The following is a 12,625-nucleotide window of genomic DNA, read 5'->3' as shown; positions in this document are numbered from 1 at the left end:
TTTTTTTGAGGAGGAGTTTCACTCTTGTTACCCAGGCTGGAGTGCAATGGCACGATCTCGGCTCACCGCAACCTCCACCTCCTGGGTTCAGGCAATTCTCCTGCCTCAGCCTCCTGAGTAGCTGGGATTACAGGCACACACCACCATGCCCAGCTAATTTTTTGTATTTTTTAGTAGAGACGGGGTTTCACCATGTTGACCAGGATGGTCTTGATCTCTTGACCTTGTGATCCACCCGCCTCGGCCTCCCAAAGAGCTAGATATCTTAAAGTCAACATCAGAGTATCTTTTAACGGGTGAACTTTAGCTCGATAATTTTTAGTAATTATTACTTTTTTTTTTTTTTTGAGACAGAGTCTTGCTCTGTTGCCCAGGCTGGAGTGTAGTGGCACAATCTTGGCTCACTGCAACCTCATCTCCTGGTATCAAGTGATTCTCTTGCCTCAGCCTCCTGAGTAGCTGGGACTACAGGCATGCACCACCATGCCCAGCTAATTTTTTTTTGAATTTTTAGTAGAGACGGGGTTTCACTGTGTTAGCCAGGATGGTCTCTATCTCCTGACTTCATGATCCATCTACTTCAGCCTCCCAAAGTGCTGGGATTACAGGTGTGAGCTACTGCGCCCAGCTTATTGTTCTTTTTCCTGCCATCTCATTTTATTATTCTAATTTCCATGTTTTATTTATTTATTTTTCTACTTTTGCTTTACCTTCCTTTTGATGTTTGCCCATTTTTTCCTCTAGTGGTTTAGAATGTATACATTCCATTTCTATTTTTTTAGTGATTGACTTTGAAATATTTAACATATTCATTTATACATACTTTCCCTCAGTTTTGTACAGAATTAAACAGTATCTATTTCTTACCCCCAAACAAGAGAAGAATCTTAGTATGGTTTCATGTTTCTCATTCTTCTACCACCTCACCTCCTACCTTGTTGAGATAATATAAAATATTACTTCCAAATCGTCATTAAGGTTTCGTGCATTTTCCCCTTACCAATCATCTAGACTTTACACAAACTTTATAATGTCCTTGTTCATAACTCATAACTATAAACTTCATGATTTTTTACTTGTATCATTACTCTGCTCATTCTATTTCTTTGATTCATTTTTCATTCTGTGGAAGTACAGCCTGAGTAATTGCTTCAAGGAAGACTTACGTCGGGGAGGAAACTTTATGGGTTCTTACACTTTTGGAAATGTCTCTATTTTACTTGGCTACTTGAATGCTGTTTAGACTGCATATAGAGGGCCAGGTTCAAATATACATTTTCCTTGTAATTTTGAACATATTATTCCATTGTCTTCTATTATATATACACTTTTGTTAATGAGAAGTCTAATGCTAATGATGATTTTGAAAGTAATTCCCCTTTTCCTCTTTGGCAACACTGTTAAAGAGACTTCTTTCTCCATTGTGTATTCTTGGCACCTTTGTTGAAAGTCAGTTGGCTATAAATGAGTGGGTTTATTTCTCAGGTTTCTATCCTGAGCCATTACTCTATGTGTCTGTTTTTATGCCAGTACCATGCTGTTTTGGTTACTATAGCTTTGTAACAGATTTTGATATCAAGCAATGTAGTGCCTCCAGCTTTGTTCTTGCTCAAGATTGCTTTGCCTATTCAGGGTCTTTTGTGGTTCCACATGAATTTTAGGATTTTGTTTCCCATTTCCATAAAAAATGACTTTGGCATTTTGATAGGAATTGCATTTGTAGATTGCTTTGGGTAGTATGGTCATTTTGACAATATTAATTCTTCCAATCCATGAACACAAGATATCTTTCCATTTATTTATGTCACCAACTATTTCTTTTATCATGTTTTATAAGTTCTCAGTTTATAGATCATTCAATTTACTCCTAAGTATTTTATTTTGTTTTATTTTGATGCTATTGTAAAAGGGGCTGATTTCTTAATTTCTCTATCAGATAGTTCATTGTTAGTGTAAATAAATGGTACTCATTTTTGTGTGGTTGATTTTGTATCCCACAACTTTACTGAATTAGTTTATCAGTTGTAATAGTTTTTCAGTGGTCGTTACGATTTTCTCTATATAAGATCATGTCATCAGCAAATAGAGAAAATTTTACTTCTTCCTTTCCTATTTGGATGCCTTTAAAAAAAATTTGCCTAATTTCTCTGGCTCGGACTTCCAGTATTATTATGCTGAATAGAAGTGGTGAGAGGGGTATCTTTGTCTTCTTCCTCATCTTGAAGGAAAGCCTTTCAACTTTTCACCATTAAGTATGATGTTAGCTGTGGCCTTGTCATATGTGGCCTTTATTGTGTGGCAGTACATTCCTTCTATGCCTAATTTGTTAGAGAGGTTTTTATCTCGAAAGGATGTTGAATTTTGTCAAATGCTTTCTCTGCACCTATTGAAATGATCATACGGGTCTCTTTTCCTTCATTCTGTTAATATGGCGTATTACATTTATTGATGTGCATATGTTGAACCATCCTTGCATCCCTGGAATGAAATCCACTCGATCATGATGCATCACCTTTTCCAGGTACTGCTGGATTCAGTTTGCTAGTGTTGTGTTGAGGATTAAACGAGGCTGAAGCCCAGTGCATGTGGACATAAGCGCCCAGCATGGCAAATGGCACAGGTGCTCAGAGTGATCGATATCTGTACTTACTGGACAAGAAAACAGAGGATCAGAGAAGTTACATGTCTCTCTCAAGGTCACAAAGTGTGTCACCAGGTTGGCTTTGGGCCTGTTCAGATTCCAAGCCAGGCTACTTTCAGCATGTGACTTTTGCTCCCCTAGTGGCTTTGGCTGGTTTCCAGCAGGTGTGCCAGTGCCCAGTGTGTTGCTCCGTGCAAAGTTTTCATAAATGACAATGGAACCACTGGCCTCCTTGTCAAGGGATGGCAAGCACACATCCTCTCCCTTCCTACTCCCCAGGAGACAGTTCCCTCTCATTCTACAACCAGGCCACAGCATGGCACCATGCAGGGGTGTGTGTGTGTGTGTGTGTGTGTGTGTGTGTGTACCTGTGTCCTCAGGGACCCACCTGAAGAGGAGCAGCACAGCTTGGGGGAAGGTCTGAAAGTTGTTGTTCCGGTTGATCTCTGTGGTATCATTCAGGGCAATTTTCCCAAACACCTGGGAGAGGGAAGGAAGAGGTGTTCAGTGACTTGTGGACAGAGAGGGTCCTAATTTCCCACCATTGTTCAGTGGTCTCTTCAGGGTCTCAGGGGTCCCTGGAACTGGCCAGTCCACAGGCTGAACCATCTTCCCATGCAACATGGCAGGCACCTACTGCCCCACGCAGCCCCTAAGCCCAATTTCCACACTAGACCAAAGTGCCCACAGATCCCTGCAGCCATGGGAGCTGGAGCTGAGAGCAGTGCATGCTGGGACGGGGACCCAGCTTCTGACAGGACACAGGATGCACTGGCCTTCTTTACTTTGCCATTTCAAATCTGCATGCCCAGGCACTCTTTCAAATTTAGTTCTTGCATTTTGGAGTGATATGGGGTGAGTGATCAGGGGCCAGGGCAAGCTTAATTCATTCCTGAAATCCCTTTTTCCCCTGTTTTTTGTTGTTTTTATTTATTTTTTTAGCTGTGCTTATCTTAGAAACTGCCACCTTAGGCGGGGCACGGTGGCTCAAGCCTGTAATCCCAGCACTTTGGGAGGCCGAGGTGGGTGGATCACGAGGTCAGGAGATCGAGACCATCCTGGTCAACATGGTGAAACCCTGTCTCTACTAAAAACACAAAAAATTAGCTGGGCATGGTGGCACGTGCCTGTAATCCCAGCTACTCAGGAGGCTTAGACAGGAGAATTGCCTGAACCCAGGAGGCAGAGGTTGCGGTGAGCCGAGATCGCGCCATTGCACTCCAGCCTGGGTAACAAGAGCGAAACTCCGTCTCAAAAAAAACAAAAACAAAAACCAAAAACAAAAGGCTGGGCGTGGTGGCTCAAGCCTGTAATCCCAGCACTTTGGGAGGCCGAGGCAGGTGGATCACGAGGTCAAGAGATCGAGACCATCCTGGTCAACATGGTGAAACCCCATCTCTACTAAAAATACAAAAATTAGCTGGGCATGGTGGCACGTGCCTGTAATCCCAGCTACTCACGAGGTTGAGGCAAGAGAATTGCCTGAACCCAGGAGGCGGAGGTTGCGGTGAGCCGAGATCGCGCCATTGCACTCCAGCCTGGGTAACAAGAGCGAAACTCCGTCTCGAAAAAAAAAAAAGAAACTGCCACCTTTATCCGGTATCAGGGTAGCTCTTTTAGTCTCAAAAGGTTTTGGCAACTGAATCTTGGGTCTTTCTGTGATGAGCAAGCAGGGGACTTCCTGAAGGAGTGGCCGAGGAAACGCTCTGGCCTAGTGTGGGTGCCCTGCCGAGTCTGACCTTGGAACCTCAAGCTGGAGCCCTGAGTCGGGAATGGAGAGCTCCAGGTTTGCAGTGAGAGGTGCAGTGGGCGCTTGGGAAGGGAGGCCTCGGAAAACTGCTGCACGTTTGATGCAGTGAACCTCGCCTTGATTTGGCCCTTCCTTGCTTCCTCCTTCTTTCCTCCCTCCCTCTCAGACATTAGCTTCAAGTGAATCTCATTGGGGTCATTCTCAGGCCCATCAGACCTGGATGAAAACAGTGGTGCAGGGCAGACACACCTTGCTGCTGTTTCTTGAGAAGGGGCTGTGTCTCTCCTGAGGCCCCTTGTATAACTCAGGAGTGTCTTTCCTCTACCAAGAGCAGAACCCAGGCTTCGGGGAGGGAAGCTCTCTGGGCTATGTATTCTGTACCTGGACATTCTCCTGTTACTTACAGGAGATCCTTTTGGGGCCAGTTCCAATTCCTGTGGCCTTTTGGGCCTCAGAAAATGGAAGAGGAGGGAGAGGGATAGTCAGGAATGAGAGGGAGAAGGGCGGGAGGAAGGCATTAGGGAATGTGGTTCTGGGAACTGGGAAGAGACAGAGCAAGAGGCCAGGAAGTGGGAGCCTCCCTACCTGCATCCCGATCACCGCGTAGATGAAGAACAGCATCACGATCAGGAGGGCCACATAGGGCAGGGCCTGGAAGGAAGCACAGGAGACTCCTATGAGGCCCGAGTGCAGAGGCCAGCTGGCCCCTTCCCAGGGAGCCCTGCACCCCTGTCTCTGCAGCCATCAGCTATTGCCTGGTTTGGGCTGGGGGACATTTCCAAGAGTCCCACAGGACTGCAGGGAACCTGGGAGAAGGCCTGAGAAACCAGAACTGACTTCTCATTTCAGCTTGGTTTTCAAAGCAGGCTGTGGAGTAATGAATGATAGAGTGTGACACTACCTGGGCAGAACAATCAAGAATCAGCAAAACCTCCTCCGACGACACATGTGCCGTATGTTTGTACACGGCAGGAGAAATGGTGGAGGACAGCACTCAGCTGGCTGTGGTTACCTGTGAGTGGGGTGGTGGCAAGTTACACCCTCTCTTTACACAGCTTAACTCTGTCCCACGAGTTGCAGTGAGCAGGTATTACAGTTGCAATGAAAACATTTAATAAGGAAAAATCTAGCAGAAAGATCATGGGCTCCAATCCTGTTTCTGCCACTTTCTATCTATGAGAGCCGGGGTGCTTCACTTCTCCTAGCTTCAGTCTCCTCATGGGAAATGTTAACAATAACGACCTCTCAGAGGTTTCATGGTTTAAATGATTTAAGGCCTATAAAGTGCTTAGTGCAATGCCTTGCACAGAGTTGGGTTCCATACGTTCTATTCGCTCAATGTATTACCTGTCTGGCAGCTCGGACAACTAATTTTCCAGAGCCCCTGCCACTTCTGGGGAGAGGTCATGGTCCCTGGGATGGGAGGTAGGGCCCGCACTCCCGGGCGCCATGGCAGCCGCGGTTGCGGTCACTAGAGGGTGCCATGAGAGCACGCCCCACCGTCAGGCCCCACCATCAGGCTTCACAGTCACCCAGTCGGTGCCTCTTCCCAGCCCCGGGAGATGTTGTAGGTCAGGGCGAGTATGTTGGGTCCCTGTATGGCCGCTCACAGCCATGGGTCCCTCGTGCACCCAGGACAGGGGTGGCGGCGGTCTTGCTTCTGCTGGTGTCTACCATTCTGAATCCCCGGAGCCTTGGTCGAGTGTGGCACTGGGTGCAGGAGCCTCAGCTCATCACCAGGTGGGGGTCAGCCCTGCCAGCTTGGAGGAGGCCTGGCCATAAGGAGCTCCCTGGAGAGCCTTGGATGGTCAGTCCCTGGTAGGAGGCTCTGGGGGCCGAGCCAGGACGGGACTCCCACTGAGGATGGGCACCTTTCCTCTGGCTACAGCTACAGCCATGGGCACACCTGGACCATGCCCAGGCACACCCTGTCCCCAGGCAGGAACTGGCTGGGGCCAGGGACACAAAAGCCATCTTGCCTGATGGCCTCTGGTCTTGAGAAGGCTGAGTGGCCCCTCCATTATGGGGAGAGGAGCCTGCCTTCCACCAGCCAAGGGAAGCAGGAAAACGCCTTCACGGTTCTGCACTCATCTGGGGGAATTCAAGTGACCCAACAGCTTTGCTTCTCCTTAACTTCAAACCTATGAAGGCTCCTCTGAGCTGGCTGGGGCTGACCGTCATTTGTTTTAACTGGGAAATAATGGCTGAGCAAAGGGACTAATCATGTGGCCAGGCAGTCCTGGGCTTATTTGAGGGGCGTCTCTTGCCAAGTAGAAGACACCAGGCTCCTGAAAGTCTGGCCAAGGACATAACAGGTGCTGGAGCAGATGCTGCTGAAATGCCCACGGGAAGGAGGGTGATGGCCGGATTCTGAAAATACTGAATTCAAAGAGCCATCGTGGTCACCAGGTTGTCCAGGCCCTCCTTATCACAAAACTCCTTTGTCCAGTAAATTCTTGCCGAGAAAGACAAACGATGGGTAAAAGTAAGGCAGACCCTTTCTGCCTCCCCTTAGCTCCCATCCCTCCTTTACCACCTGGACTTCTGGGTCTCCAAGCCTGCCTTAAAAACCACACGCTTTGTCTAAGCCTCTCCGTGCGAAATGGGGAGCCAGGCAGAGCAGCGGACTTCTGTCACTCAGAGGAAGCGGCAGAGCCCCAGAGTGGAGGGCTCTTCCCGTGCCAGCTCTGCCCCGGGCCAGGTGGCAGCCCTGAGACCCTCAGGCCGCAGGACACGAGGGGTGGCTACCTGGAAGGACTTGATGAAGGTCCACAGCAGCGTCCTGATGCCCTCCCCACGGCTCAGCAGCTTCACCAGGCGCATGACCCGGAACAGGCGGAAGAAGGTGATGGAGATGCGGGAGTTCTCCTCTGCGTTCTGGAACCCGTCGGCAACAGGAGGTGCAGTTAGCACAGCAAGAGGGGGGAAGAAGAGGCGGGCCCCTCCGAGAAACACAGCCCTCGGTGGCAGTGGCGGAAGGCAGGCCAGGGTTCGCTGCACTAGACTTCCCCCTCAGATGGGAGGGCAGCCGCCCACCTTTAACGGGTGGACAGCCCAGCCCCATGGTCTCTGCAGAGACAGACTGTGCCCCGGCCCCTGGGCTGTGGTCCTGTTTTTTTTTTATTCTCCCCACTTCCCCTTCATTCCTAGTTCTTAATGCCCTGGATGGAGGAACAGATGACTCCATGAGGAACTTCCACATGCTTTGGAGTCTTCTAGGCCCAGAGCCAGCTGCCCTGGGAGCCCCTGCCCCTGCACTGCTGAGGATGCAGCCTCTGTTTGTCTGGGCGGAGAGTCCTGTGTCCTGAGTGGGGCCCGGTGCTCTGCGAGGAGGTGGGTTGGTGACAGCCTCTTTCCTGGCTGTAGGTATGTGTGCATTTGGGGGTGCTGTGGGCTGCCTCCCGAAGAGACCTCACATCCCAGCTGCTTGGGACTCCAGCACTTCCCTCGTACCACCTCCTTCTGCTTTCCACAGCCCCCATCCCAAAGGGAGGGACGAGGGGTGCTATTCTGTGCTGGGAGAGGGGCTGGTCTGCAGCTCTTGCTCTGAAGCTGTTGCTTCTACCCCGCTCTGCCCTGGGGCCTCTAGGAGGCTCCAGCCTTCCAGGCTGTACAAGACCTTGGAATGGAGAGGGTCAAGGGTCCGGGTAAAGGAGGGGAGGCCTTCCTTGCAACTGATGCTCCTGCAAATGGTCTCCCTCAGGGGCCCTGGGGAAGGGGAGAGGGAAGGTGAAGGGGAGGGAGGGTGGAATGCAGGCCGAGGTGAGCGGAGGTGCTTGGGCAGCTGCTGTTGGACCTTGGGGGGCCTGGGGGTTGGGCACATACCTGGCCTGGGCTCAGGGGGCAGGGCGGGCTGCCCTGTCATCCTCTGCCTCCAAACCTGAGCACTGAGCTGACTCCCCACTTGGCCCTCCTTCTGCCCACACCAGCCTGGTGAGCAGGAACCCAGGAGGGGACCACTGCCACATCCGGAGCTAGTGCAGCTCACCCAGCCCTGCGGGCACCTGGAGAGAATGGACCCTCGGGGCTTCCTGTTACTGTTCCCATCCACATCACCCTCGAGGTGGGAGGTCTCAGGTTGTCACTGGGGCCACCTGGATCCCCCCACTCCTTGCTTTACCTTGCCACTTGTTTAATTATTTCTAGGTCAGACTCTCCCTGGCAACATACAGCGCAAAAGCCCTTCTAACGGCACTGCCTGCCCTGGCTGACCCTGATGTGGCATCAGAGGCTGCTCTCCTCACTGTGCAGGACAGGAGATTATGAGGGAGGCAGGGAGACCCAGAGGTAGCCACCACCCCGCCCAGAAGCAGGCCAGAGACCTCTCCTGCTTTCCAGACCTTCCAGGCAGGTGAATAGCAAAAACATTTCTTATGTTTCAGAATCACAGCTGCCTCATTTCCTCCTAAGGCTCCTGTTCCCCTCAAGGCAGGGGACAGACTGGTGGGTCTCGGGACCCGCGGCACGGGTGCCTGAGGGGCTGGGTGGAGGGCTGTGGGCAGCAGCCCTGTCCTGCCCTGGGATCTGCCCTGCCTGTGTGTTCTGAAGTCTTTGATGCCCTTAATCTCTGTATTTCTATCACCTGTGTATCTATTTGAAATTCTATTTTCACTCCATAAAAGGAGGTTGTATTCCTCCAGAGGAGTATGCAGAGGAGGCTTAGGGTTTTATAACTCAGCTGTCAGTTCCACTGTGTTCAGGAAAGGAGAAAAAAAAAGCACAAGCTTCAGTGGAGAACTTCAGCTGCAAGTGTCAAGAGTTTGAGAAGTTGGTGCCACAGGGGCATCTGGGTCTGCTGAGTTGAAAAAACACAACAAACAAACAAAAAACCAAAAAACACCTGACACCCAGCTTGCCGTGTGAATTCCATTCCACTGTTCAGACCCCTGCCCGGTGGCTGCTGTTTCCTAATGCTGCTCGACAAAGGGAAAATACACGCGACCATTTGGACGCACCAATTTCCCCAATAAACCAAATGGCTGTGTAAAGAAGACGCAGATCCAGACGGCTGATCCAGAGAGCAGGGTCCCCAAGAAGTGGGGCAGAGCACATCTGTGCACAGCCTTTGTTGTGGTGGCCTTGTGGCCAGGCGGGGCCAGGGTGCACCGGGGAATAATCAACCCACCCAAGCTTGCCTCCGCCTGCGGACTTTGGGGCTGTCAGTCAGTCAACCCACTGGTCCTTCTAAAAACTCATACCTGGCCTAGTTTGAAATGCTTAATGGCAGCCTTTTGGAGAAGGCTGGGCCAAGGAGGCTTCAAGGTCACACTGAATGGCGTCTCTTTTATCACTTTAGCCAAAGTGAATCACAGACTCCTACACCAGGAGTGGTCCCATCAACAGAGCTCGCTTTTCCGCTTCCAGCCTGCTGCAGAATAGTGGCTGTAGCCTCATTTTAACGGACTTCAGGAATTTAGAAAAATGCAAGGGCTAGCAAGATTGGAGTGGCTGGAAATTCAACCACACTCTCAGTAACAAGTATATCCGCTTAAACCTCTTACGGTGGCCTTTCACTTGAAGCACAGGGAGACTAGGAGCCACAGACACTGATTAATAGGAATCATCATCCGCCCTTCCATCTCTTGGCTCGAGCACCTCTTCCCTCCTTACCCTGAAGCTCCTACCATGGCTCTCATAAGTATCCTCTGCAAATTTCTCACATCAGATTAAGGCCAGAGGCTTTGGCCAGTGGAGTCCTCAGGGTATTTAACAGGAAATGACCCTCGGGTCCCATTCTCTCCCAGTGGCTTGTTAGATAGTCAAGATCACAGTGAATTACCACCCCAAGGAAAGCTCAGGGGTAACACAACAACACTGCACAAAAGGCACCTTCACAGCTCACATGAGAAGGGAACAGGCAAGCAAGGCACACGGCAGACATGGTGGCCACATGCAGTGAGAGCCAGGCAGGGCTCCCAGGGACTCTGGAGGTCAGGGTGGGGAGAGTGGGGGTGTCAGAGGGGGACACAGAAGCCGGGAGCGTGGTTGGGAGGGTTGGTCTTACCATAGAGGGAGAGCATTGGGTATGTTCAGCTGGCTTTAAAGAAAGGCAGATAGAGATAAGCTGTAATGAGTCTCCCATGAAGATGCCCGGTATTCTAGGTCTTGGCTAACACAGGAGCAACACAGTGGCAGAAGAGGGCAAAAGGAAACAAGTGAAAGAAACATGAAAGTGTAGGCCTGGCAGGTCCTGGGCATCCCTGTGAGTGTGGGGTCTGTGTTGCTGGGTCTCATGTCAAATGAGGATCCACAGGCCTTCTTCTACCTATGAGCTTTAAATAACTCACATCCATAATATTGTTAGATAAGCAGATGAGGTCTTCGGGACTTTGTGGATGGAGGTTTTTCATGCTTTGTTTTAGAGACAGGGTCTTGGCTCTGTTGCCCAGGCTGGAGGGCCATAGCATAATCACAGCTCACTGCAGCCTCGAACTCCAGGGCTCAAATGATCCTCCCATATCAGCCTCCCTAGCAGTTAGGACTACAGGCACGTGCCACCATGCCCAGCTAATTAAAAACAGTTTTTGTAGAGATAGGGTCTCATTACACTGCCCAGGCTGGTCTCAAACTCCTGGCCTGCTCCAAGCAATCCTCCTGCCTTGGCCTCCCAAAGTGCTGAGATTACTGGTGTAAGCCACTGTGCCCAGCCTGTTTTCATGTTTTAATTAGCCATTGTTAAGCCTTGAGGACTTGGGCTTTATGGGAGGGCCAGCTGAAGAACAGAGGCCTTGCTGACCCCAGGGCCTAGCCTTGCCCAGCCATATTTAGGCATAAGCAAAGCAGCCCAAAGGCAGTGACCTCTCAGGGTTAGGGAAACTGACTTCAATCTAACACTGAGGAGGGCCTCCAGAGGTGGCCTCCACCGACTCTGTAGTGGGGCTCATTCTCAAAGCTCAGGCTCAGGCAGGAGATGGCTTTGTTTAGCTGTTGGTCTATTGATGTGGTGAGCCTGGCCATTGGCATGAAATAATGACTATTTAATTGTTTTCTACACTTGAAGGCCCTGTACACAATTTAGGATACTAATACCCCAAGAAGCTATTCTCATGGGTGTGACTGCTGAACTCATTTGGGGGTAGAAGCTGAGGGAGCCGGCCTCTGGTGAGTATCCCAGGGCCAGCCCTCTCCCGCAGTTCCTGGAGCGTGGATCTGGGAAGGTGTCCTTACTCTTTGGCTCCAGCACAGAGGGCTTAAGCCCCGGCTGACCTTGACCATCTGAGCTGCTAACTCTTTCTAGAAAGTCAGGACTTGGCTTTTACCCTCCACTTTCAGATGGTTGCTCTTGTATTTCTGTTTTTAAGGTACAAACAAGGAAAATGTGTAATGGAATTTTGAAGGATGGAAATGTGCACAACTAGACATTTGCTTGCAGCCTGAAAATATTTCTTTGGTAACAGATTTCTCAGCAGATTCTTTGTTTTTCATAGCTAGTTGGTAGGATGTCCTTTTGGGGGATGGTAGAGATATAGGGTGAGGTGAGGGAAGAGAAGGAAAGGGATGCTGCTCTAGGCATTTACAGAACACTCCAGATCTGAATCTCTAGATCTCAGCCTCTGCTTCATGAAGATTCCACCTGCCAGGGTGCCTGCAGGGTGGGTGTGGGTCCCTAGAATTTGGCTAGCAGGCTGAGACCGAACATAGAGACAAACATAGGCAGACACACACACACATACACGCACACACACACATACACACATGCACACACACGTACACTCACACGTGCACACACGTACACACTCACACATACACACCCACACACATACACACGCACACATACACACATGTACACACTCACATACACACACATGTGCACACACACATGCACACACATACACACGTACACTCACACACACACATGCACGTGCACACGCGCGCGCGCGCGCACACACACACACACACACACACACACACAGAGGCATGTACAGAAGTTTCCTGGCAAAGCGCCTAAACCTCTTTTCCTCTGGTGTGTGATAGTTGCCCAGGATGGTCAGGTCTAGCTATTCACTGGCATCTTGGCCCAGGGCTTGGGCTCCCTTGCTCATGGACAAGGAGTTCTGTTTCTCAGGCTTCAGTGGGGCAGGGAGTGAGGCCCAGAGGGAGATAACCTACACCATGTTAACTCCAGAGTGTTGGGCGGAGTTCCCAGGAGGCTCGAGCCATTGCTGCCCCCTTGGATCCATCCTGCAAACCATCACAGCTGCTCATCACTTCTCAGAACTCTGGGCAAATGCTTG

At 50.4% G+C, this 12,625-nt stretch overlaps 1 protein-coding gene across 50 annotated transcripts in view; it reads right to left on the bottom strand.

Annotated features, from left to right (window-relative positions):
• The window catches only part of CACNA1C (calcium voltage-gated channel subunit alpha1 C), a 709,163-nt gene that overhangs the window by 33,982 nt on the left and 662,556 nt on the right, over positions 1 to 12,625 (bottom strand). For 40 of the 50 annotated variants that reach the window (XM_074403341.1, XM_074403342.1, XM_074403338.1 and 37 more), the window contains 4 exons: positions 10,396 to 10,428; positions 7,140 to 7,268; positions 4,977 to 5,042; positions 3,030 to 3,121 (listed from right to left, as the gene is read on the bottom strand). In XM_074403341.1, coding sequence (XP_074259442.1) covers positions 3,030 to 3,121; positions 4,977 to 5,042; positions 7,140 to 7,268; positions 10,396 to 10,428 — 320 coding nt within the window. The remainder of the gene's footprint in view (positions 1 to 3,029; positions 3,122 to 4,976; positions 5,043 to 7,139; positions 7,269 to 10,395; positions 10,429 to 12,625) is intronic. The other 10 variants (XM_074403346.1, XM_074403357.1, XM_074403355.1 and 7 more) reach the window with 1 other exon arrangement.

The sequence above is a fragment of the Saimiri boliviensis genome, chromosome 7, assembly GCF_048565385.1.
Source record: "Saimiri boliviensis isolate mSaiBol1 chromosome 7, mSaiBol1.pri, whole genome shotgun sequence".
NCBI classification, from domain to species: domain Eukaryota; kingdom Metazoa; phylum Chordata; class Mammalia; order Primates; family Cebidae; genus Saimiri; species Saimiri boliviensis.
The sequence above is the reverse complement of the archived record's forward strand: the minus strand, read 5'-3'. Positions and strand labels throughout refer to the sequence as shown.